This window comes from Muntiacus reevesi, chromosome 3, assembly GCF_963930625.1.
Source record: "Muntiacus reevesi chromosome 3, mMunRee1.1, whole genome shotgun sequence".
Taxonomy (NCBI): Eukaryota; Metazoa; Chordata; class Mammalia; order Artiodactyla; family Cervidae; genus Muntiacus; species Muntiacus reevesi.
The window spans coordinates 237,948,774-237,976,657 of NC_089251.1; the positions used below are offsets into that span (position 1 = coordinate 237,948,774).

Sequence of the window (27,884 nt, forward strand, 5' to 3'; positions counted from 1 at the left end):
ATTACAGCTTCACATTCTTCAAGAATTGCCATGTGTAGATCTAACAAAAAATTCAATGATTAACAGCTGGCAGCTATGCTTATGAGGGCAAGATAAAAAAAAAAAAAAGAATAGCAACAAAAGAAACTATTGACCGTGACTTTTAACCATGGCTCATATTTAGTGACCATCAACATACATTACTACCCTCTCTGGGGAATCACCCTTTTTTTTTCTATGAGAAGACTAAAGGAAACATGGCTGACATTTTAGATGTGAAGAATCTGCATGGGTATTTCTTATTTAGTTTAAAATCCCCCAACTTCCTGATTTTAACCAGGCAGAATTTTAAGCCTATGTCTTTTAAATCCTCCCTTGATTTAGTCTGGTGGCTGGCAAGTCACCATCATAAAGGTTTTATAATTCATAGTCGTTACTCTCAACCTTATGGATTTCGATTTATAGTTAAGCAATTTTAACTTGCTTGAAGATTACTGGTTTCCAGAAAAGCTAGTTTAACTAAAGGAACTAAAAAGATTATTGCAGTCAAACTGCAAAAACACTCTCGCTACTTTTAACCTACTGTTTCACAATCTTTATTATTCTACTTCTAATGCACTATACTTCTTTACTATTGAAGCTCTTTGTTTGAAGGTGCAGCTGTTTTCATGCAATTGACTAAACAACATTTGTTCCCTGTGGTTCACTTAACAGTGTATCTTTGTAATAATGCAGGTTCAACAGTCAGCACTGGAGATATTTTCTCTTACATGGCGTGTACAAGATCAACCTAGATTTCAATATTAAGTGGTAAGATAGCATCTAGAACTTTTCAGATTTGAAGAGTCCAAATTAGAAGAAAACCAGCGAGCTTTCACTAAAGGTTATAGGTTTCCTTAGTAAAATTGTGTTTTTAGAAGAATGACAATACTGCCTTTGTTTTTTCTGAGTTCTTTCATGAAGCAATGTGAACAAGTACTTTTCTCTGGTACATCTATCTTTAGGTTCAAATACACAAATATAAAAGACTTTGTAAAATACTGTGGACTAACACATTACAATTTCAACATTTGCTCAAATTGGATTTCCCTTAGAAAATTTTGTAATGCTATATGTTGTAACATTAGTGACAGGTTTAAGAAATAAACTGACCCTTCCACAAATACACAAACTGAACGGGTAATACATTTGAACCACTAGAAGACAGGGTCACAGGGGTAACCCCAGCTAAATTGTTTACTGCCCAGTATTTAGTACAAAATAAATGACTAGTGTCAGACACTAAATATGAAACAAAAGTATGTCAATTAAAGTGTTAATCAAAGGTATTTACAAACTACAGCATCAATGAAAGTTATCATATCAATTGTAAATCAGCTAGCTTGCATCTCATATCTTAGCACCCTAAATACCATCACGTTCCCAAGAAAATCTGTTTTGAGTACTGCCAGGCACATATCTGCACAATGCCTATTTATCTGAGAAGGACAAAATAAAAAGAAAGGCCTTAGGAGGTGCTGATTTCCCACGTTCAACCAAAGGCTGAATAACCAAGTGCCAATCAACCCTATGTTGGCAAACAGTTGATTTGGAAGTCCCCGTGCCTAATATTTTATGATTCTATACCCTCAAATTTTTCTGACTACAAACACAAAAGGAAAAATATTTAAATATGTAAAGCACAGTGATTTGAAGTCATGTGCTACTGCCTATAATTGAAATAGGTTGCAGATTTTTATTACATATCATTATAATGTTCTGTTTTTATAAAATAGCTTTCATATCTCTTGTATCCAGAGATATGAAAACAGAACAAATGACTATAAGCTCTTTTTTTGGGTATATAATTATAAAACTATTTTTCAGAATTATAAGATTATAAAGTCTTTCTTTAGTGATTAAAGAATACAGAAATTTCAGCTTTAATGAAATACATAATTTTAGTAGATATGTATTTAAGTACTTTAAAAAGCATCTTCCAATTTTTTCAGGTAAGATTAATAAAAGATGAACCAAGTGACAGTCTTTATCGATTCATTTCACCAAACATTTATTGAACACCTATTATAGGTCCTGCACTGTACACACATGTTGAGGAGATTAAAAATAAAAAATTAATTAGATGTGTTCTGCTCTCAAGGAGTTTACAATTTCATAATCAAGAAATACAAATGCACAGCAATCTACAGAAGAAGAAAGATGGCAAGTGACTGAAAGGAGATTTTTTTCTAAGTGCTTAGAGCATATCAAGCAAATGTCAAATGGATCCTGATTAGGGTGGCTCAAGAAGTTTTCATAGGTGATGCAACATTTGAGCTAGATGTCAAAGTCCTGGTAGGTTTTCAACTGGTGGAGAAGAACATTCCAGGGAGTAAAAAGAAGATGAACAAAGATTAGTTAGGGATAAATAGAGAAAAGATGGAGTTGCTTTCAGTTTGATAAACATTCAACTTTCATACTGATCTATAATTTTGACATTTTTTAAGAGATTTGAAGCCCCTCACTCCATTGCTGCTTAAGTTCATCTTCTTGTTAATCTATTTATATATCTTACAGGAGAAAAGCACTGGCGAACTAACACTCATCAACTTAGAATTGCTGACACATTTGCCTGTAATATTTAATGAATGGTTACCATCCCTCCTAAAGGGCTTAACAAAGTGATAAATGGTCCTTGAATTTCCTTCATTATTTCCAAGGCAATATCTAGAGTTTCTTAAACAGAAACAAAAAATCTTTTCATTCTGCTGCTGGTGGGCCACCAATCAAGATTTAAGTGACTCAAACTTACTAGTCGATGACCAAGCATCGTGGATTAAATAGAACTGGAAAAAAATCTTGAGTCATTGGATCAACTCTTCTTTTATATAATCAATAACTGAGACTCAGAGAGGTTGAAGGACTTACCCAAGGTACAATAGGCTGTAGGTATCTGCTGATGCCATCATTTTCACTTTTCAGAGGTACTCTTACAATGTTTTTAAGATTCTTCATAGACTGCTGTTGAACTTAAGTCAGAGAAAGTATGAACCATAGTACATTGGTTCTAAGTACATATGGTTCTAACCATAAGTACATTCACTCTAAGTAGATCTATTTTTATGACTTCAAACTGGGAAAAATGAAATTTTTAAAATTAAAACTTAAAATAAGACGTTTAAGAGCTCATGCAATATATAAATATTTGGTTCAGAGAAGTGATTCTCAATCCTAACTTTACACTAGAATCACTGGAGTAGAAAAAGAAAAAGAAATTGGTCATCCCCCTGAATTCCCATTTAACTGGTCTGAGATGGGGCTTTGACAAGTTTTGTTTGTTTTGTTTTTGGCATTAACATACAGCTAGTATTTACAGTGTAGATATAAAACTTATCCTTAAACTTTGCTCACATCAAATTAAATCATAGCTATCTACTTTAATGATTTGAACTCCTATAATGAAAATAAATGCATTATTTCCCAAAGACAAAAAAAGATATATCCCAATCCTGAGTAGATTTTCTTCTATAACTTCATTTCAGGTATAACCTAATTGAGTATGTGAAGGAGAAAAAGGAACCTAAGAGTAATATGAACCATCTTTAAAGGCATGTGTACTTTTTACACTTTTTTCAAATTCAAAGAAAGAAAAAGGGGGACAGTTCTTTTAATTTGGGTGATTATAAATCATGTATATCCAAGATTTGGTACAGAACCTGTCATTTTAAAAAAGGAGAATATAATTTGTTTAGATTATAATGCTGTGTGCTAATTAATGTGCTAACTCCTAATCAATACTGCTTTCTCATAATTATATCAGATTTGATTTTTTTTTAAATTGCCAACATCACTTTTAACAACGGCCACATGAAAACAGTCCTTATCCTTAGCTTCCTTAACAACTTCCCTAATTTCTTTTGCCTTTGGCTATTTCCTCATTTCTACAAGTGGTCTTTTACTCTGTCCACATCAAAAAACGCTGCCACACTTTACTCCTAGTACACAGCCCAATACCTTCTTAATTAATTCAAGCTACCTCCTCATGATCTAAATATCATATTCCAGTGGCTCAAGTGAAATTTGATTTTCCAGATGATCAGGTAATAAACAGCCCTACAGAGAAATACTTTAAAAAAGAGAGAGAGAAAAGGCCTCAGCCTTTCAAAACACAGGTATGGGTAAGAATGAATTCCAGGAGCAGGAGGATGGATGAAATAGTAAGGTTTCTGTTGAGTTTGCAAATAGCAAAACAGAAAATCCACTCCCCCACTGGCCCCGAGCACAAGGACACCTGCAAAACTGACTATTAGAATTTATATAAAAATATTTTTAAAATATGAATTTAGGTACATATGTGCATTACAACTGTATATCATCAATACCTCCTAGATTGTAGTTAGTAGTAATGGCATTTTGATATTGTAGAGTTCAAGGAAATAGAATTATATTAGGGTAAAATGGGATTTTTGCTCATCATTATAAACAAATCTATACCACAGGTTGTGCTATTTTCATTGGGTATTTTTAAAAATAAACAATACAAAATAGTTTCCTGTAAGGTCTTTTTACTTTGATGCTAAAACAGCATAAAACAAGACACAAATCAGAAACAAACAAGCAAGCGATAATGCATTGTATTTACTCATTACTAAAATACATAGCATAACAAAGAACTTCCAATAGTAGATTCTTTTCCTAATAATTTTATTTCTTAAATATTATTGATAGACATTTCACCCATAGTAGGAAAAAACAAAACCAAAAAAAAAAGCATACAACAAAGTAAGAACAAACAAAAATCCATAAATCCCAAAAGGGATTTGCATATAGGTGGATTTGTTTTTCTTTCTAGAGAGACACTACTCAGTCTAAATATCTATTTCTGAAAAACATTTAGTCCTACTTATCTTACAATCCATATGTAAATTAGTTGATTAGTATTCTTAGAATTACATAAAACATATTTTTCTAATTAGGGAATACATCATATACTAAGTACATTTAAAATCTTCCCATAGAAAGAACAAGCACTGTTCATATAGGCATACAAAATTCCTTCTTCTAGTTTGTCAGACAAGGACTCAGGCCATTTGGGATCCCAGTGCCTACCTGTGGGTCGTATTAATGTGTCCCTCAAAAATGCTGCCTAATTGTCTGAATAATTCAAGTGAAAATCTCTCTGTAAAGAACTTTATACCAACACTATAGGAGCAGGATACCACAGCAAGGGGGTGTGGGGGATTAGATCCACATCTTTTATAAGTTGGGCCTAAAATTGACTCCAGATTTGTGACTCATGAACGGAAAGTCAGTTTTAATACAGATGTGCTCTAAAAAGTAAAAATGGCTATTATTCTTAACAAGTTACATATTGAGTATTATTCTTTAAAAATGACTCATAAAATATCTTTTTAAGTACTTAAAGTCATGATTATGTTCTACTCTTTTACCTCTGCTTGAATGTAATTTTTCATTTTCCAGGAAAGGATACATTTTCCAACTAACCCCGTTAACCTAATTACTCATAAAGAAATACCAAAAGCATTTCTCTGACATCAGTACCTTCACAAAGAAATGGATCTGCACACATTCACAAGAGCATCTTCCATTTAGATAATCAAAACTGTAATTTTTACTGAAAAGATTCTTTTAGATTCATGTAATTTCTGGTAGTAAAATTTATCACAAGCACTCAAAGTGTGCAAATAGAAAGGTTGTCCTATTATTTCTTCATATATTTAAATTCAAAAGTATTACCTGTTAAGCTTTAAAGACTAATAGGACTCTGTTTATTTAATGGCATTTGTCCGATCTTAAATGGGTATTGTAATGAAAATGCCTTCAATATTAAAGAAACCTTTTATCCTACTCAGAATAATTATCTTGTAAAATTAAAATCAGTGAATCATAGCTAATTAAGATTTATAATTTAGCATCATTCAGGTATATGATCTAAGAGAAAGAGTTTATAATCTTAACTTCAATTTGAAATGGAAAGGAAGAAGTGACTAGAAAGGAAATAAACAGCTATTTTTGGCATAAGAATGCATTAATATTGCCACATATTTACCCAGATTCCTAGTTTAACCTATTTTAAAGCTAAACATTTAATATGAAAACACAATATACTAAAGGATAGGACTAAGGTGGGAAAAGAAGGTTCCCAAATTAAATTATACTACAGATTTTGTAGATAGGTTATTCAACACAGAATATACGCATTCTGATTCACTACTTATTTAAAAATTTCAGGTTTACAATGCCTCTAATGCAAAAGATTCCTAAACTGTGGGGTGACTTTATAATTAAATGGGACACTGTTGTAATAGCTATTTCCAAGCCTCTTTCCATTAAAGTACATGTCAACTGAGAGAGCATGCCTTGTTATTACACAGGGCAAAGATTTTTCCTTCTAGAAGGTCTCACATATAGTATTTCTCTCCACCAAGTCTAACAAGGCATTCAAAATAAGTTCAGTTTTTTTTTTCTTTCTTCAGAAATACCTTTAAAGCCCTCCTCCCCACCCCACAACCAGTCTTGGATTACATAAAAGAATAGTTACTTTTCTGAGCTCTTTGATATTTTTCTTCCTGGCAGAGGCATCTGATGTGGGAAATATCTTTTGAAAATAAATGGTGCAACTTCAAGTGCACTCAGATCCATTACTTGCTGGACATTCCATCGTATCTGAAAAAGCTGGTTGACTTCAAAATTTAGTTTTAGGGATCTCGATATGAGGCTTGATCTCATTGAGAAGTATCTCGGGAAGCAACAATACAAATGTTTAATCTACTCATCCACTTAAGACTGTTCAAACCAATGGGGAAAGGAGTCAAAGATGGTGACTACATTTTTCAGGGGGAAGGGGACTGCTCCTGTTTAAGTTCAAAAATGAAGTTCACAATTTCAATACAACATCCTGCAAAGTTAATATCACTACATGAAAGAGTTACTTTTCCTCTTTAACACAGTTTTAACATATGTCACCATATGTTTATACAGCTACAATACCACTTCCTAATGTCAAAACATCAGTATTGCTGCTATTATAACAAGGTAATTGTTTTTATGTTTGCCCCTTTTCCCTTACCTAATAAGCTGGTCAGAATTTTCTATATTTTTAGATAATTTAGAATTCTACATTAAAAATATTTATTTCACTTGTGCTTGAAACTTGGGTGGGGTCGCGGTGGTACAAAGTAACAGAGAAACTCACAGGCTCTTATTTCAAATCTTACTGAAATCCTCCCACCCTAAACGTTCCGTGCCTGGGGAATACATATTTTAGTGTGTACCTGTCTGCAAACAATTACAAAACAGGACTGCCTTTAAGAATATCTGCACAAAAATTCCAGTGATATATGGGAACACATCAGGCAAAAGGCAACGTAAGATAAGGGCAAATATTTCGGTCACCATTCCATGTATAGAAAGAGCAGAAGATACCTAGTGGTACATTTTCCCATCAAGGCTCTTAACAACCATAGCATCTAGGCAGGGGCACGTGGAATCACTGTGGACTGGTCAGTCGCCATGCAGGAAACCCAGAGACTTCCACAAAGTTTGTGGGTAATGAAGGCAGGGCCTGCTTCATTGACCTGTGACCTGGCTAGGCCCATAGGTTCCCCACACAGAAGGGCTCTGCACTTGGTTTAATGCTCTGCTGTTGCTGTCTTGAATTCTTAATAATTTTTGAACAAGGTGCCCCCCATTTCAATTTTGTACCAAGCCAAGAAATTATGTAGCCAGCCCAAGGTGAAGGTGACAAATATGTGTTGACGGTAAGGATAATAAATCAGAAGAATTGCAAAAAGTTTACAGCAACACCTAGAAACCCCCGACTTAACATTATACTGCTTTAAAATTATTATTTTGAATGTTACTGTTTCCATGAATAATATTTCCTAAAACCAAAGCATGAAAGGAGAGGTCACTCATTCTCAGATGAGTTTACTGTCCTAAGTATATGGTATTTAATCAATTGTCAGTTGCTTAAAAAGCATAAAATTGACATGAGGTAAATATTAGATGGGGGGGCACAAATATTAGATTTTTGATGGATAAAGTAAAATTCAGTTTCTGCTCTCCTGCCAGCAATATATTCACAAGTTGTATATATAAACTGCTAGCAGAAATATAAGTTCATAAGTGAGGAACTGAGTAAAAGATATTCTCAACAATAAGATATTGGGGAAAAGAAAACATTTTATAAGTATTTTACATGATGTATTCTATGATAAGAAAATACATTCTGTAAGTTATGCATCACTAGTAACTCACATGAAAAAGAGAACAAAATCCTAACAGGAAGCAAACTTTCCAATCTTACCTAAAAAAAAAAATACTTTCTAAGAAAGATTTCCTAACATAAAAGTTACAAATACTTAAGCCAGGTTGCAGGATAAAAAAAGTTTATCCTTGGATCTTCATATAATAAATCATGCATTTCTACGTTCAAGATGTATCCGTTTCAAAAATGATTGGAAGCAGTAATGCTGTAAATGCTTTGTGAAAGTCACAGTAGCCCAAGTACAAGCAACCTCATCCATTTATACATATATTCCACACAAATACATCTGCATGAAAATTCTCCTTTGAATTCACTGCTTCTAATGTACTCTGAAACCACAGCGCACCATATGCAATGTGAAGCATAGTGTCAATATTCGAATAACAAGACAAGAAGTAGATTTGCGGCATAAAGTACATAAATATTATTAACAGAAGGAGCCATATGATATCTCACGCTAGCATGGTTTCTGGTCACCTATCTTTTCTGCAGCCTCAGTCTCTTAACTAAGTCTGTCGTCAACAGGTACAGCGTCGTGTGTGTGCGGAGCTGAGGCAGGGCTCCTGAGTGGGCATCTGTTTGCTGCCCTGAGGAAACTTTGCATACCCACCTGCTTCTGATCTGCTTCAGACTTATCAGTACAATTTACTTTTACCATATTCTTACCTACCTTTTATTTCCACTATCTGCATTTCTTGTAGTAAGAGCAACTGCCACTTAAATGATAACATCAAAAATATCAAGAGGTTCAGTAATCAGCAATCATGTCAAAGCATCTAGGCTTGAAATTTCTACCATAATTTAAATGAGAAACTTGATAAAAATTCAAGTTTAGGGGAAAAGAATGAAGAAAATTACAAAACCTGACCATGAAAAGCACTTAGAGGCATTTATTGACAGTCTTTCAAAGAGTCTTTCATTTTCAGTAAGTTTTTAAAAAATTAGCTATAATCTGGTGTGTGTGAGAAAGAGAAAGAGTTAATTTAAAGGTGGAATAATTTTTGGACTTGAAGTCTTCCAAGTAGCATCCCAAAATAATTTCTAAGTTTAATTGATTTTAATAAAACAATAACTTTTATATGTCTCCAAAGAAGCAATTATATTAAGTTTTTTCATTGAAAGAAAACAATTACATTGTTTTCTGTGCCATTTGTTTATTCTAGTTTATCAGTGGCCAAAGATAAAAAAGCAGATATGCTGATCAATCACATCTTATCAATCAGGACTATAGGTCAGTATTTCACACAAATGTCTGCAGAGCAATTTCTCCCCATCAAAAATTTACAAATCAATTTAAATTCCTGGTAATTAAAATGATTAGTTCTACAAAAATAAATATACTTTACAAAAGAAGTATGTGAAATTTGTATTCAAGAATATCAAAGGCAAAACCACATACATTTTTAGCAAACTGAGGTTCTAGGAACAAATTAGAAAGTACAAAACATAAAAGCCTGCAATTGTTTCAAATACACCTAGCAATTCTGCTGATTTTGGACCATTAAAACTGATTACTTAATTAGGCAATCATTCAAGACATCCAAACACTCACAGACAAAAACAGCATAGCCGTCTTTCACCTTGAGATGAAAATGCTGAAAAATGTTGCAGACACTTAAACTTTCAGAATCTGTCCCCATGCATAAACTAAGCAAATCCTAAAATGTGATATTGCAAGACTCAGGCAAAAAATAATATACTTGTAATTATATTACTCATCTATTTTTCAGGTGGCTAATATTTTAAACTATCTTAGAAACATCAAGTTATAATACAGACTGTCTCTAGATTCCTGGAAGTACTGTCCCCTTTCTCCCCCCAATCATACTCTTGTACTAACTAAAAGTAATTAACAAAAATTTTGCTCTCTTGTGTGCCTATCAGAAGTACCTGCCTCCAAAGTTCCTGCCTAACATGAATAAAAACAACAAAAAAGATGTTCTATGTATGGGGAAAAAAGCACTGGGAAACTCAGTCGCAGCAGTCTTTAACAGAACTGTGGAAAAAAACCTCTATGTTTTCACTCAGAAGGTAGCAGAGACATTTTTAAGAATTTCACTGATTCAGTGCAGTCAGGAAAAATAAAAATATTCTGTTTCCAAAAGATGGTTCCTGAAATAATTCTCAAGAGCCCCGGTAAACTGTCTTTTTAGGAGAAGAAAAAAGCAAGTCAACTCACACGTACAGCTTCCAAACAGAAGTCTTACCCTCTTCCAGGAAAACAACAATGAGATTTTTATTACCCTGCTATGATTCTTTCATTTCAGACATGATTAATTAGCAAGTATTACACTTCCCCAAACTCCACCACAGTCTAGTTGTTGATAGACCCATATGAAAGAGCAAATAGCCACCAGCAGTAAAAGACAAGTATCCAAAAGTCTATTCCAAAGAAGGAACACTTCCATCATTACCTCCAAATATGAAACAGGCTGCTTTTAACAGCTTTCACTAAAAAAAAATTTTTTTGAAAGTTGGTCATTTTTTCAATAATACCATTTAAAATTTGAATAATGCATGCAACATATTCAGTATTCAAAGATACATGGCATATTTAATCTGTTACCTACCTATATTTTTAATTTAAGCTGAAATTATGAAAGACTTGTGAGCCCTTGAAATTTATATTGCCAATGATCCACATGCACAGTTAATAAACAATAAAGATGATATGAGCAAGCATGTTTTGGGCAATGATTTTAATAGAAAAAAATTGTTTCTTTCTCCACTAAAAGCTAGCATGTCACACATGAAATGAAGATGGGAAATAGAAATAAGGACTAATAGAGAAGATGAAGGGAAGAGAGCCACTCTAAAATCTGAAAGCATGAAAACTCTAATTCTCTATATATTGTTCCACAACACTTTCAAAATAATTTCCCCTTTAAAACAATCACTTTCAAAATGTCCATATGAACCAAGAAGCCAGCCAAAACTGACTGTACTATAAATATGTACAATGGTCAATTTTAAAAGGCTGGGGTTTCCTTTTCAACCTTTTCAACTGTTACATCCAAAAAACTTCACACATTAAGTATAATACTAATAAATAGATCTTGTTGGTTCCAGGAAACATTTTTTTTTTAATCCATCCTGGTCAAAATATCCTTGCTTTTCTTCTGTTGTATTAAATTTAGGATCAAAAACATCAAAGCAGCTTCCACCTCGGACCTAACTTTTAGAGGATCAGTGTGACAAGGCAGTCCCTGATAGATGTTTCTCTTGATAAACGACTTGTTCAAAAGAGACATTGTAGCTTTCATTTCCTGACCACAACACACTTTTAATTTGCAACAGCAGAGCTGCCAGAGTGTGAGGACTTGCCCACTTTCCAGCCTTTTAGGTTTGTAGCTCTGGCTCCTTTAGGCCACACATTTGAGACAAACAAAATCTAAAAATAATCAAAGTAATAGAATTACAAAATAGGAACCACTGATGCCACTCTATACATATGTACAAGTGTCTATAGATTACATATAAACTTTTCCTCCGCAGAATTCTAGTATATGATAACAAGCTTCCTGAATGAACATCACTTACACAACGGGCATTTAAACACACAGGGAAATAAATGATGTGACTATTATTTAATAGTAAGCAGAGACGGGGGGCAATTTATACATTTAAATCTGCTGTTAAATGTCATGAATTATATGACTGCCTACCCCAATGTGTTTTTTACATATTACTGTAATAATTATTATTACTACTACCCAGAAATCACATTTAAGTATCAATACGGTGAACAGTCAAGCCATCCAATTTCTGCTCTCAGCACATTGTCCGAACTCCGATTTAAAATTTATAAATGCAATATCCTCCTCATCACAGGCAGCAGCCCAATCTGCTCTGAATATATATTACAGCTTTAACATCACAGAGGGAAATCGCCCATCTGGCAATCCCATTCGCTCCAACAGCTCCGGGGGAAAAAAGCTGTGCTCTTTCCTCCTTAAAACATTTCTCAGGGCAAATTATGTGCATCTAAAATAAACAGTCTTCTTATTGATCGCTTCAAAGTCAACAAGTTCCAAATGCAAAATTCAATCAAACCCTTCCTATCATGTAAGCGCGGTGTGTGTTTAGCTCAACAGTCACCAGAGTCCAACCAGAAGTGCCTGTCGCGCATCGGCTCTTGTAGTTCCTTTCCTTGAATTCACATTTGTGTTATGAGAGAGCAGTAACCACGGCCACATTACAGACCCCTGGCAGCTTTGCCCCACTGCTTTTTCTTTATTTCATACTCTCCCTTTCCTTCTTTCTCTCTTCAGGGTGAATGCATGGTGGCGGGGGTATATGTAACAAAAACAAAAAAATATTTTATAGTGGACATACCCTTTAGTTATGCAAAATACTTTTAAACATTTTTGTTGTTTCCTTCTAGTCTTAACTGAATATCACAAAGTATACACATGGTCATAAGAGCTACTGAAAACACCCTCTCACTCCATCTATCTGACTTTTTTTTTTTTTTGGTAAAGAAAGAGAGATTTCAAACAAAGTCAATTTCAGTGCCTGCTTATTTAATTCTGTCACAGGTTAAAAGTAAAAGGCGCTGACAGGCAGACAAGTGAATGGCAAGGAAAAAAATAAAAAATAAAATCCTACCACTATTCTTTAAATGGCAGTATGGACTTTAAGCAATCAAAATACATTTTTTTATTTTCATGTAAAAGATATCCCTTCACTCACTCACTCCCCCCCAAAAAAAATCACACTCAGAAGAACTGATTACTCTACAAAGTGCAATCATCGAGAAAGCAGAGTTAAATTGCATTAATAGATTGAGAAAAAAATTTTCATCCACTTCTGTGTGTGTACATATATATATATATATATATATATTCATTAGCAAGGAGTCTTTCCCCATACTCCCGCCCTCTTCCCTCTCCACCCAGCCCCCTCCCCAAAAAAACCCCATACTGAGTTTAACTAATTTACATACCATTTGACTTCAGCGGTTACATAGTGCATTACTAGTAACATGCAACTTTGGGATTACGCTAAAACTGATAAAGGTGGACTCCAGTAATTTATTAATCAAAAACTGAAACATACAAACAAGTGATAGCAAAAGCAAACAGGCATTTTAACATTAAAATATACATATATATATATAAAAGAATTATATATCATCAACAGCTGCTCCCCAAGCAGTCTCCAATGGTTTTATCATACTATTTAATTTGTCTTTCCTATTTAGATGCAAAGGAAGTAAATTCCAAAACTGACATACCATAAACACTGGTGCTACTGATCATTTCTTGCTGGCAGCACAAAAAGCTGAATTGGATTTCTCACAAGCAGGAATTCCAAAGGTTGCTTTTCATTAAAGTCACTTTTCCTCTCAGCTATCAAATGTCACTGCCTTGAAACGTGGGCCCTTTCGTCAGGTATTCATTTAACCTACATGCATATAATTAAGGGGGAAAGCAACATCAACAAAAAGGGGATCTCAGATCACAGGAGAAGAAAGAAAGGGGAAAAAAAGCACATGACCAGGAATGCAAGTCCATGTCAATTTCACTCACTCCCATTGAAACTAACAAGAGCTCCGGGGAGGACGGTAATAGGATCAGTGGATTGTATATACCATTAAATTATACATCTTTCTCTCCCGTTCCTTGCCAACAATACGCCCACCACGCTGTACCCCATCCAAGATGATGTGCTTACATTTTTCTGCAACCGATCTTCTGACATTTTCACGTTCCTCCAGTCACGAGATTGTAATTTAACCTTAACTTTTTGTGTGTGCAAGATTCTTATTTACACTTCTTATTTACTTAGAAGTTAGTTCCCGAAGAAAGTCTAGCCCCACCCTATGGCTCCGCTTTCTTATTTTTTATTTTTGAAGTAAAAAAGAGAGTAATAAGTAAGCCCAATATAGCGGAAAACGAAATTCTTGCAATCGCGAACTCTTAATCCCACACTATTGTTACAATGATTAAGCAGCAAAAATATGCATTCTAATGTTTCAGAGCTACTTTGTACAGAGAAATTAGACAGCAGGTTGGCGTACAGAATAGAAACGAGTGCAAATTAAATGTAATGTTTAAAGCACAACTCGAAGATCTCTTTTCATTGCGGTCTTGAATGTATTTATATTCTTTAAAAATTAAACAAACAACCACAAAAACAAATTTAAACAGATGGTAGAAAACTACGAAGCTCCTCTTACCTGAACTCGCGGAGCGAAAACCCGATAGCTTAGCGTAGCATCGATCCGATGTGTTTGCTGATGAATGGAAGCTAGGGTTAAGTGAAGGTGCCTATGATTTGAAATCATTCCAAGTTTTTGAAGGGAAGACGGACTGCAGCCTCTGCCATGTTGGAATTTCAAACCCAAAACAGCTGCTTGGAAGGAGCCAGCATGCCAGAGGCTGGGCGCAGGCGCAGAGCGCCGCCGAGCCAAATTCAAATCACTTTCACACTAAGAGCCAAAGATCAGTTTTCAAAGGAGAGAGGGAGAAAAGAGACGGAGGCTGCCGTGAGGGAGAGGAGACGGGAGGCAGTGGCGAGAGGCGGGCAGTGGAGAGAGACGGGCAGCGGCAGGACCGAGAGGGAGAGGGAGAGGCGCACGGAGCCCGCGGAGCTGGAGGGGGAGAAAGGGAGGCGGGAGGCGAGCGGAGAGCGAGCTAGAGACGCGCCAGAGATTCATGGGCAGGGAGGGCTCAATGGCCGCGCCGCGCTGGCCGGCCGGCCGCTCGGGTCATGTTACACGGCCGGGGCCGCGGCGGCCGCCCAGCCTCGCCGACGCGCTCGCGCCGCCCGGAGGGGGCCCGGAGGTCATGATTACGCGCGCGGGGACCCGGAGCTCTGCCTGCCCGCACTCTCGGGCGGCCCAGCCTGGGGAGAGGGGAGCGGTACCTCCGGAGGGAAGAGGGGGGGTGCCTTTCTTTCCCACGCGTGACCAGCCGGCCCTCGCGCTCCCAGCCCTCCTTCCCCGGCTCCGGGGCCCGCCGCCCCTCCCCGCACGCACTCCCGCCCGCCCCAGGCCCTCTCGACAGCTGCCTCGCCGCTTCTCCCGTCCCCACCCCCATGACTCCGCGCTCAGGACGGGACCCGGACCCCCGAGAGCCGGGACCTCACCCTCACTCTCCCTGGGGCTCCCAGCATCAGCCAGAGAATGACTTTATCTGCAAAAAGAGGAGGCAACTTCGGGGGGAAAAGCCGAATTCACCCAGTTCCCCTCCCCCGCCGCCCTGTGAATAAATAAGATCCGAAGTGGCTAGGTGTGCGGTCCACTCTGCGGTGCTCCGGCTCCCCTCCCTATCTCCCCCAGGCGACTCGGGCTGGGGAGCGCAGCGCCCGGGGGCCCCTGGTGCGGGCGGCTGGTGCGCAGGCATAGACGTTAGCCTGCCAAGCTTTCCCAGCCCCCTTCTAGGGGGCAATCTGGGGACCCAGGAGTGGGAAGAGAGTAGGGGCTTTGTGGTGCCGGGAGCTGAAGGAGAATGAAATGTGCAGTTGAATGTGTTGCTGCATCCCAGGGAGCGATGCAGGGCTGATTGTCTGTTGCTGAGATAGCCTTTTGTTCGGAACATAAGGTTTAAGAAACACACACACGTTTTCTGGGGTCTCTTGTTAGATGTAAATGTGCTGCATCCAGACGCTTACTATGCAGGGTAAGCTCAGTTGGTTTACTAATCACCCCGCCCCACCCCCAAACAACCAGGATCATTTGAATGGGAACCTCATTCAGACTTCTAGGCTGCGAGTATTGCCTTCAACCTATTTCATTCTAGACTAGCCAACCATCCAACTGAGATAATAAAGCAAACAATAACATTTGATCATGATGTCTACGAGATAATGTGCCCGGCAAAGTTCTTTAGAAATTGTAATGAGAAAGAGAGTGAGTGGGGTAATAATTTCTCTTCGTTTTCATTAAATATGACTTTAATAGATAAATGGTAAGTTTATACTTTGGCCTGGTGGACATCCGGCCCTCTGTATTTCATCTAAGCCAAGAACGAAAGAGGCGAATTAAATATTCGACCGGGAGCCCATCAAGCGGAAAATGTTACCTTTGAAGGTTGGAACCGAAAATATACTTTTTAGGACTGACCCCCCTGATAACAAACGGTAGTCCCATTTCCCCCACTTCTCTGTTATAGATTTAATAGACTAAATTGCAGCTCTCCAGATGATGAGATGCAGCTTTTAAAATATACCACATATATAGTCCGAAATTAATTTCATTCTCCTTCTGTGATTTTCTTACCTTTAAACAGATAGCTATTGAATGAATGCATTTAACTAACACAATGAGAAAGAAAAATTATTTTAGTTAAATCTAGGCAGATGACAGAATTTAAAAGACAAAAAAAAAAAAACTGATTCAAATTCTTACTAAGTATTTCCAGGGAATGAAATCTGTATTTGGAATAGATTTGACCTTTTTGTGCATTTTTTTAAAAAACAGGCTTCAAGATAAAACAGAAGAACTTTATTCTGATTAACAGAGAATACTGAAGCTCCTTTAGTTACATTTACAAGATAGCTTTGAAAATGATATTATGAGAAGTTGCCCATTGGATTTCACCACAAAGAAATAAGTGTAGGAAAGTATCTATGGGTCACTGTTGGATTAAGTACAGATGAATTAAACAACAACTGTGAAGAATTTATAATTTCAGTTATTGCCCATATGGAGAATGCCGATGACAAGCCCTCTGTGCGAGAGCAAAACTGCTCTGTCCTTGTTTGTTAAAAAAAGTTCAAAGCTCATCAACCTTTAACACTAAATTCCTAGTACTGAATTTACAGTTCCTCATGTAAACCAAAACACTGAATAAAACAGAAATAATGGAATCACACTGAGTAAAAACAATGTATTTTGATGATCAACTTAAATTCATTTTCAGTATTTAAAGTAAACTAAGACCTACTTTTAAAAGGGACCAGGAAAAGTGTGGTTAGCAGAAGTTTATTCATAGATAAGTAGTACTTTTTCCAATTCTCTTATATATTTATTTGAAATACAGATTATAAAATCTATCATTGACTATACAAATGGGCATAATTAACATTGGAATCAAAGAAATGAAAACTATTCAAAAGATCATTGCTTATATTTACATAGAGTTTTCAAAGTGTTCAAAATTACATATATTCCCAGGGGGGAAAAGGGCTTATGTAATAAAATATTATAGGATTTGCACAACTAATAAAATCCATAGTGGAGTTCATCATCCCACTATTTCTAGTTTTCTTTCTATCTTCTTATGTATGGGAAAAGGCTGCTTTTCTTACATTACATTTTGCAGAGGAATATGAAGCTTTGTTTTTCCAAAGTTTCATCTTCTTTTTTTTTTTGTAAAATTAGCACAATGTTTCATTTTTGTTGTCTTAGTAAAACTATAACAATGTGATTCAATTAGATAGCATTTTAATAGTCACTGTATTCTAGCTATATTTTTAAAGTTGTATTCTAAAGTTTCTGGTTATAATTGATACCTATCTCTATACTATATTTTATGAAACTTCTCTTGTGGTAACATGAGAATAAGAAATTGAGTCTTTAAAGAAAGCTGATTGGCTAGTCAAAGAAATAGTTAATTCAATGAAAACCTGGGCTAATTGTTTTTCCCACTGCATTATATACTTTGCTTATCTCTTTCTTTTAGTTTTTAAATATAGAAATTTCGATGAATTTCTAATACGCAGTATATTCTGACTTGGGCTTTTTAAGAAAATCAGAAGAAAAGTAAACATGAAGTATCCCTTTTTCTTTCAGGTTTGTGTGTGTCTCTCTGTGTGTGTTTTCCTCTCAAAATCATTCAGAGGGAAAAATTGCTTTACTTTTCCCTGTTCTTATTCTCACTACACATATCAACAAGCATAAAGTAAGAAAATAAGCAAGGTGATTCTGAAGGGATTTTACAGATGCCCCTATGTTTGTCTGCACTGGACTAAGGAGAATTTGACCCAGGTTAGACACAGAGGTGTGCTTTACCCACGTGATGGGCAAGGAAAATAAGGGAAAGATGAGGGTAGATAGAGAGTGTAGAGAAGATGAAGGAGAAGAAGGTGACAAGATGCTTTACAGAGAAAAACAAGTTTCTATAATGTATGGTTTATTATGAATTGCTCAACACAATTCAACTTTTAAAACTGCTTTTTAGTTTCAAACTCAAGGACTATTTTAATAGAACATTAAACTAGTAATATCTTCTTCCAAACTATGTTTCAAAAAACATTCCAAGACTTAGTAGCTATTTGCAAGACCTACACTTTTTTTTTCATATTGCTCACAAAATCTGAAGTGTTACAATAATGCAAATTATTGACATAGTAATTTTGTAATGTTTCCATAAAATTGCAGTTTAAGGATCTTCATTTGCACTTCAACTGAGACTACTAAGAAGTTCTTATGCACTATTCCCCTCCTCAAAAAATAAAAAGGGAAGACCTTGACCTCATTTTTGTGAAATTACTCAATTTGTTAGAATTACACTTGAATACAGGTACTGTCAAATGGCATTAGAGTGGTCTGTATATCTCTTCTGTGACCTCACCCTACAGTGGAGAGACAACCGGAAAATCCTGTGATAGGTTCACCAGAGATGTTTTCTTGGTTTTGCAAAAGTGTTTTCTTCTAATAACCTAAGGATCATGGTTTTTTTAATTTACTCTTTAAATAGTGGTACTGTTTACATATTTGCTGCAACTTCTGCCTGACTCTCAACCTCATTTAGGAAAAGTACATACTGAACACTTACTGTGGTTAAAAGCATTGCCCTAAAAATTGCAGAGGACTTAAAAAAAAAAAAACCGACATTAATATGTCATGGATGTGCCCAGATAAATATAGTTCAAAGTGAATGTTGAACTATAATAAGTGAGTCATAAAGGGGTTCTGTCCAGAAGATATAGGTTCTTTCATGAAGGAGATGTCAGTTTTCCTGGCCTTTGTAGTATCTTTATTTTCCTACACAACAAACTGCTTGTCATTTGCATGCTCCGTGTCATTTGTCCCCTCCGTGCCTTGCTATATTCATTGAGCCCCCTATTTGCCCTCCTCTTCCGTGCACTAACTCCTTGCAGACACTCAGAGCTCTTATCTCCTTCAAGGGAGACTTCCCAGCCTTCCTAGGGGCACTTCAGTATCTTTCCCCTGGGCTCTTTTCAGACACATATCTCTTTCTCTCATTATCACATCATTTTAAAAGTATCTTTGTATTTGATCCCTCTGTTGTATTGTAAGCTTCTTGAGGGCAGGCATCAGTGTAATTTCCATCTTTGTTTTGTTTTTCCCTCCCCAGTGCTTAAAATAGTGACAATAAACATTTAGTGAGTAAATTGATTGAGGAAATTAACGAGTTGAGGTGTTGAGGAAATAGGGATTCACAAACGCAGCAAGGAACAAAACTACGTGGTCCTTTGCAGGAAACAGCATCTGATCTAGTTTGTTCGAGTCCTTGCTTTGTACAGACACAAAGCAGGAAATAAAGATGAGGATGAGAATGGGGGATGCATTATGGAGGAATTTCATTCAGTCCTTGGATGAGAGGTTTGCATTGCAGTAGGTAAGTAACAGGAAGCTCTCATTGGTTTTTAAGCAGGAGATTTATGAGGTCTGAGACCTGCTTTAAGAAGATATAGCTAATAGAACTGGAAACAGGGGGACGGGCTGGGAAGTTATTGCAATGGACTATCATTTTCTGGTCCCTCAAACTGTCAATCCTTCCTGTAGGGTTCAGTGATATGCTTCCTTGCCTTCTTTATAGATGGTCTATCTGTATTGATTGCTCAATACTGTACGTTCATTTTGTAATATTACAAAATGTCAGTGTGTTTAAAGGTATTCATTTAATGTCAAAGATATAAAAAGGTACAATACATTGGAATGGAATGTTTTTCTTCCTCAACCTGAACATGGTCTTTCTTCTCATTATTTCACTTCCCTCTCCCCACCATCACCACTGCCACTTTACAATTAGTTCCACTCAGCCTGTGCTTTTAGCTTAGCAGGTATTTCATTTTCAAGGGAAGTAATGCCTGAAGATAAGAAAAGTTCCTCCCTGGAGTATGTTTGGGCAAGCAAAATAAGCAAAGTGAATTTGGTTTTTATATGCTGGATAAAAATATAGATGCACATTTCCTTCATTTAAAGTATATTAAAGTTTCCTAAACAGGATTTTTAATTCACTTAAAACAGCATTAGGTTAGGTGGGCTGTTGGTGCTTTGAATTAATGTGCAAGCTGTTAATCTCCATAGACCTGGATTTAAAATTAGACAAAGCAATAATTAGTTTGGCACCATCATTTGACTACCCAGAGGGTAATAATGTAGGTCATAAAATACTACAGTCTGGCACAAGTTTTTTTGTACAAAACAAGGATCTGGTATTAGGTGGTGTGAAAAAAAAAAAAAAAAGATTGTCACTGGGAAGTATAATGGCTTAGCTTTTGATGTGTGTTCCACTATTCCTAAAGAGACCTAAATTCAGCAATTCTTATCAGGTTTTCCTATTTAACGTGAGTCTTTCCCTTCTAAGTGATACAAAGAAATCTTCCTACCTTCCCTCAGTAGCTGGTGTTCCCTGCCCTCTCCACCCCCATAATGTTTCCACACAGCATTCTGTGCATTTAGTCACAGAATTAAGATTTTAATTTGCACTACACTTTTATTTAGCTGTAGTTTTTCCTCCCATCAGTTTGCCATTTTGTTAAATTATAAAAATGGCATACTGTAAACATTTTTTAAAATATAAAAGTGTTGCATTCAAGGAAGTGCTTACCATATATACCTTGATTTGTTTTCGTAGCAAATGACTACTGGCAATATCAATAATTCAAGAACAGAGACAATGAAAATACAGAAGAATTGCATTTGGATACTTCTTCCTGTCAATCATCTTTGCCAGATTCCTATTTGAACATTCAGAAAATGAGGAAGACATCAGATTAGCCTTAAGTATAAGTAATAGTTTTCTGTTTCCTTACACTGTTCACCCCAACTAAGCTTTTAAAGCAGGTATCTTGGGTGTCTCTGTCTAGCTTAATATTTAAAGCTATGGAAATAATGTTTTAATATTGCATTGAAAATATATTTCATACAATATAGATGTACAGACTTTATATTTTACATAAAGCAATATGCATGCACCTGTGTGTATCTATAGAGAGTCTTCAATGTATTAGATGAGGATATTCACAAATCATTTAAGTTGAGCTTTTCAAGTGATGTGAGCTACTGATACAAACTTGCTAATGATAATTATAGAACTGATGCTGATTTAGTCATTTCAAAAAAGCCACGGAGGCATAATTAGTGTCTGAATGGCCTCAATATTGCATTATTAGGAGGCTAGGGTGAAACTTGAAATGAGAACATCAAGGCTGATAACAGAAAAGAAAACATGAAATACATACATAATTCATTCTGAGATATTATAAAGGTTTGTAACCAGAAACAATAATTTGCAGAAAGCATCTCATGTACTAGAGCCAACTGCAATCATTTGGTCAACCTGTTAAAAAGATCAAATAGTATATTCTTAGCTATTCTCAGTGGTGTCTTTGTAATAAAGTAGCAGCAAACAGACACTGTTTGCTTCTGGTCACTTTTAAAGAATGTTCAGTTTATCAGTAGGGACTTTAATCTCAGCCTTAATAGAGTACAAAAGCAGCCTTGTTCCTGGGCTTCTCTCCTTAAGGCCACAAGCCATGTGCGTGGTTTTTTTTTTTTTTTTTTTTTTTTCAATTCAAAAGAAGAAAAATAAAATTCTTCTCAGAACACTAAACACTGTTATTTTTTTTTCAAGCAGTAATTTTCATTCACCTTTCCCTTTTTCGTACTTCTTTTCTCCGTCTCCTTCTTGCTAATACACAAATGCCCCACCATACTTCACAGTCATCACTGGAGTGAGGACAGGAAGATACCTACAAAGTATCCCCTGCCTTGGACCCCTGCCAGGCCAACCATTATCAGATGACCTAGTGTGCTGGTTGACTAGGGCATTATAACTCGAAAGTCCCCTTTTGGTACTGTCTCCTATTAGGGGACAAAAGATATGAATAGCTCTCAAACCTTGTCAAACATAGGCACAAACTACAATCAGTCATTCTTTTAGCATGGGTACATAGGTAATCAGACAACAGCATCTTTAAATATAAACTATATGCTATCTCAAATACTTGCTTCCAATGTGGTTTTCACTGTTATTATTAGTTTCCAAAAATGACAAGTTTGGGTTATAGTGCATAGGAGAAATCTAGGGTGTAGTTTGTTACTTATCATGCATGCGTGCATGCTTAGTTGCTCAGTCAAGTCCAACTCTTTGTGACCCCATGGAATGTAGCCCGCCAGGCTCCTCTGTCCATGGAATTCTCCAGACAAGAATACTGGAGTGGGTAGTCATGTCCTCCTCCAGGAGATCTTTCCAACCCAGGCATCAAACCTGCATCTGCTGCTTTTCAGGCAGAACCTTTACTGTCTGAGTTGTGAGGGAAGTGCCACTTATCATGAATAAGTATAAGTAATGTCTTCTGTTTTCTAAAGAGGCATCATACTTACAGAACAATCAGATTTTCAACTATCTGAATGAAGAGAGGGTGAAGAGAACCATAAGTAACCAGGATGTTAGTTACAGAAATGGTAAGAATACATGGTTGGATACAGGTTGGGGTATTATGTGAATCAAATATGGTGAATAAGACTAGACTATATTTTGGTCCCCCAACTACTGCAGCCAATCAATTTAATAAAAACAATAAAGTTGATTTATTTACTAAGGCTCTCCACCATTCTTTATAATATCAGGAATCTCTTTTGTACCATGGTTGTTATGAGTGGGGCCCCCAGAAGTTGTTGCACTGCACAACTGAAGTGTTTGCACATTACAACCTGTGTATGAACAACAAGTAAAGTCTAATTTACTTGTCATACTTTCTATCATAGTGGTATGGATACAAGTCAGTTTTTTGATTATCTAATTTATATCTTTATTTTAAGAACCTGCTTTTCCTAAGTTTCAATGGCTCATAGTGCAGGTAAAAGGCCATCCTTTCAAAACTGATCAGGAACCTGGGATGTGGAAACTATTATTATGAACATTAATTAAAATATTTAAATACTTTTGGGTTTAGGCAAATAATAGAGATATTGATTAGCTAAATATAATAGTAACGTGAATGAAAGCATTTAAATATTAACTTTCTTAAAGAATTTAAGGTAAAAAAGTCTGTGGTTTGGCACATAGGAGACACTCAACTGTCAAATGATTGAATGAAGGAATGGAGCTAAATCCATTTAAGGAAGAAACAGCGCAAAGGTAAAATTAGGAAGTAGCCACAGTACTGGAAAAGGTCAGTTTTCATTCCAATGCCAAAGAAGGGTGATACCAAAGAAGGTTCAAACTACTGTACAACTGCATTCATTTCACATGCTAGTAAGGTAATGCTCAAAATCCTCCATGCTAGGCTTCAACAGTATGTGAATCAAGAACTTTCAGATTTACAAGCTAGATTTAGAAAACGCAGAGGAGCCAGAGATCAAATTGCCAACATCTTTTGGATCATAGAAGAAACAAGAGAATTCCAGAAAAGCATCTACTTCTGCTTCACTAACTACGATAGAGCCTTTGACTGTGTGGATCACAACAAACTGTGGAAAATTCTTAAAGAGGTGGGAATTCCAGACCACCTTACCTGCCTCCTGAGAAACCTGTATGCAGGCCAAGAGGCAACAGTTAGAACCAAACATGGAACAATGGGCTGGTTCCAAATTGGGAAAGGAGTAAAACAAGTCTCTATATCATCACCCTGCTTATTTAACTTGTATGCAGAGTACATCATGCGAAATCCTGGGTTGGATGAAGCAGAAGCTAGAATCAAGATTGCCAGGAGAAATATCAATAAACTCAGATATGCAGATGACACCACCCTTATGGCAGAAAGTGATGAGGAACTAAAGAGCCTCTTGATGAAGGTGAAAGAGAATGAAAAGGCTGACTTTAAAACTCACCATTCAAAAAACACAGATCATGGCATCCATTCCCATCAGTTCATGACAGATAGATGGGGGAAACAATGGGAACAGTGACAGGTGTTATTTTCAGGTTCCAAGTCACTGCAGATGGTGACTGCAGCCATGAAATTAAAAGACACTTGTCCTCAGAAGGAAAGCTATGACAAACCTAGACAGCATATTAAAAAACAGAGACATCACTTTGCTGACAAAGTCCCGTATAGCCAAAGTTATGGTTTTTCCAGTAGTGAGAGTTGGATCATAAAGAAGATTGAGCACCAAATGTTTGATGCTTTTGAACTGTGGTGTTGGAGAAGACTCTTGAGCGTCACTTGGAGAGCAAGGGGACTAAACCAGTTAATCCTAAAGGAAATCAGTCCTGATTATTCATTGGAAGGACTGATGCTGAAATTGAAGCTCCAATACTTTGGCCACTTGATGTGAAAAGCTGGCTCATTAGAAAAGGCCTTGTTGTTGGGAAAGACTGAAGGCAAGAGGAGAAGGAGATGACAGAGGATGAGATGGTTGGATGACATCACCAACTCAATAGACACAAGTTTGAGCATACTCTGGGAGATGATGAAGGACAGGGGAGCCTGGCTGCTGCAGTCCATGGGGTCACAAGAGTCGGACACCACTGAGTGACTGAGCAACAACAACCTAGTGTCTTAGCCCTTCTTGCCGCTGCTGCTGCTGCTAAGTCACATCAGTCGTGTCCAACTCTGTGCGACCCCATAGATGGCAGCCCCCCAGGCTCCCCCGTCCCTGGGATTCTCCAGGCAAGAATGCTGGAGTGGGTTGCCATTTCCTTCTCTAATGCATGAAAGTGAAGTCGCTCAGTCCTGTCGGATTCTTTGAGACCCCATGGACTGCAGCCTACCAGGCCCCTCCATCCATGGGATTTTCCAGGCAAGAGTACTGGAGTGGGATGCCATTGCCTTCTCCGTAGCCCTTCTTAGAACCTCGAAAATAAGAGGGAATTAAACAATGCAATAGGAAAAAATTGGGGATAGACATTGTTGTACCAGAAAAGCAGTCAAACATCAAGCCATTAACAAGTTTAGTTACTGAATCTTGTTGTATTTTGAAGAAACACAACTTTTTACCTGTGATAACTTAAACTATAGAGAATGAACTTAAACTATCATTTAAGCTTAAACTTAAACTATCATTTCATTGTACTGACAGTGAGACAAGTAATGACAGCTTTCACTTGAAATAATTTTCTGTAGGATCACTGTCAATGTTTACCTCCCAGAAGAAGGAAGAGGGGAAGGAAGGTGGGCAGGAGGGGAGGAGGAGGCAGAGGAAGGAGGAGAATAAATATTGAATAATTTAAAAGTATAGAGTCATGACTTCAAGAAACTCCTACATATAAATATTGCTTCAAAAATAAAAACCATTCTTATAATGACTATAATTATATTTTTAAAAACCAAACAATTGAGCAGCATGCTCATGTCAAATGCTGTATAATGAAGGCCATTTTTGCTTCTGCTACCAGAGCAATAGGAACTTTCTTTCCTTCCTTCCCTTTCCATTTTCCCCTGTAACAGTTTTAATTTTGTTCTATTTCTGTAATTAAACATGCACCAAATCTACTTTCATGGTAACAATATTCCACAAGATTTGTGATGGCTGCATGTCACAGTGGATACAGTATTGAAGAACAATAAATAGAGACAAAAACTCTAAAAAGAATTCAATGAAATTTTTTCTATGATTTTCATACAAGCCAGTTAGTCACCTTGATAGTTCAGTTAGTCTTTTCAGTTTCTTAGTCTCCTGGAGTTACACTCAGTTGATTCGGAAATCTTCCTCTTCTCTTAGTCCTTTCCTTCTTGTGAGGGGCATTCTAGAGCCTCTTCAACATGGAGACTGTCATCCACAGCCTCACTGTGTCGTCACTGAGGTTTGATTCATCCTCACTCACTTTTGGGGCTTCAGTCTTCATATTGGATGCTTCTGTAGTTGGTATCTCCTGTCCTATAACGGAGTCTTCAGCCTGTGTGATCCAGGTAGCATCTGGTCACAACCCAAAACATGCTTCCTCTCAACTTTTCTGTATCCCTCTTAGAGTCTTCTTGAATATTTTCCTGTGCCACGCTTGGTGTCTGCCTTATGAGAGTCTGTCCTCAGATCCAATCCTGTAGCTATCTTATTCACTCACTGCTCCTATTCCACAAGGACACCATGATAAGCCAAACTTTTTTGAGAAGAGAGAATAGGAAGGAACAGTGAGAACCGCATACCTAAACCTCAACCCTATTTGTCTTCTTTTCTTTAATGATCAAACCCTTCTCCTTCCACCACTGTCCTCATCTATCTCTTCCCTTCCTTCAATCCAATGGAGGTCTCTTTTTTTTTTTTTTTTTTATCATTTTCTGTATTGGAAAAAGTTACTTTTTACTTCATATTGTAAGCTTTCCAACTTTATTTTTGTATAAATTCTCTTTCTCAACATTCATAAGGCTTTTCATTTGTAATCTTCAAAGACGTTCTCTCTCAAAAACCCTTTGCCTTTTTTTTCTTTTTCAAGATGACTTGTTTCTATGGTTGGAACTCCAAGCTGAGATTTTGACTCTTGTTTATTCCTTAACCCTCTAATCGCTCACTGGGAAGATGATGAATTGTGTGGTAAGGGTAATGGATACAACGTGGAGGGTGTCCAGGGGAAGATTAGTTAATATCTCAAAATATGGCCCTATTATCCCACCATTATTAGCATGATAGAGTGAAAGAAATCTTTAGAGAGAAGCATCTCAATCCTCTCAGAAAAATAGCTAAGTATTAATCGCTCCCACACATTCTGCCGGCATGGCCTTTAGAAATAATTGATAGTTTAGTTATAAGCAGCATTGAACATAACAACAAGCATCTCCATTATGCTTTTTCCATTTGGGGCTGATTTTTTGGGTGTTTGTATCTCCAACATTCCAGAAGTAATCTCGAGGGATGAGCAAACTTGAATTTGCTCTGGGTCATCCACTGAGGTAGGCTTTTTACCTAACTTATTTCACATAATTTTGGGGAAGGGGTTACTTTCATCAAAATTTTTAGGTAAGAAAACTGACTCTCAAAGAGGATAAATAATTTGCACCAAGGGCAGAAAACTAGTGAACGGCAGAGCTAGGACTTACACCCAGTTCTATTTTATTCCAGTTCTTTGGTATTATTATTACATCTAGCTCTTGTCTTGATTGCTTTTAGTGGTGTTTTACGCCTCTGTGCTTCACTGAACATCACTCTATGTACACACCTAGAATCAGTGTCATGACTGCAAGGAAATTGCTCAATACTTTTCAGACTTGTTCAGGCAAAATTTCCCATCCTAATTAGATTTGAAGTTATTCACTCAAGCTGTAAAGCAGAGCCGGAACACCGTGCAGTGGAGTTCTTGTTTATTGTTCAGTTAAGCTGGTAGTTCTCAGCTACATTTCTTCTGAAATGTCAACTGCTTATTAAGTTGATGGGGTGAGGGGACAATACATCAGACCAAATGTGTTTCTATATTTTAATGCCCATTCTCCTTCATTTGTTTGAGAAATGTTCATGATTCAAAATATGTGAAATTTTCAATAATTATGTTTTCACTTGATTTTGCCTAAACTAAAAATGATACACATTGAGGGTGACTTCTTTCATAGATAGCTTTCTGTT

General features: G+C 36.7%; 1 protein-coding gene across 2 annotated transcripts in view; it reads right to left on the bottom strand.

The window, feature by feature from the left end:
• The window catches only part of FIGN (fidgetin, microtubule severing factor), a 131,650-nt gene extending 116,719 nt beyond the window's left edge, over positions 1 to 14,931 (bottom strand). Inside the window, exons 1-2 of one of the 2 annotated variants that reach the window (XM_065931654.1) lie at positions 14,430 to 14,931; positions 13,485 to 13,654 (exon numbers count right to left, since the gene is read on the bottom strand). In XM_065931654.1, the coding sequence (XP_065787726.1) occupies positions 13,485 to 13,509 (25 nt within the window). In that variant the 5' untranslated portion in view covers positions 13,510 to 13,654; positions 14,430 to 14,931. The remainder of the gene's footprint in view (positions 1 to 13,484; positions 13,655 to 14,429) is intronic. The other variant, XM_065931655.1, reaches the window with a different exon arrangement.
• Positions 14,932 to 27,884: the final 12,953 nt, after the last annotated feature.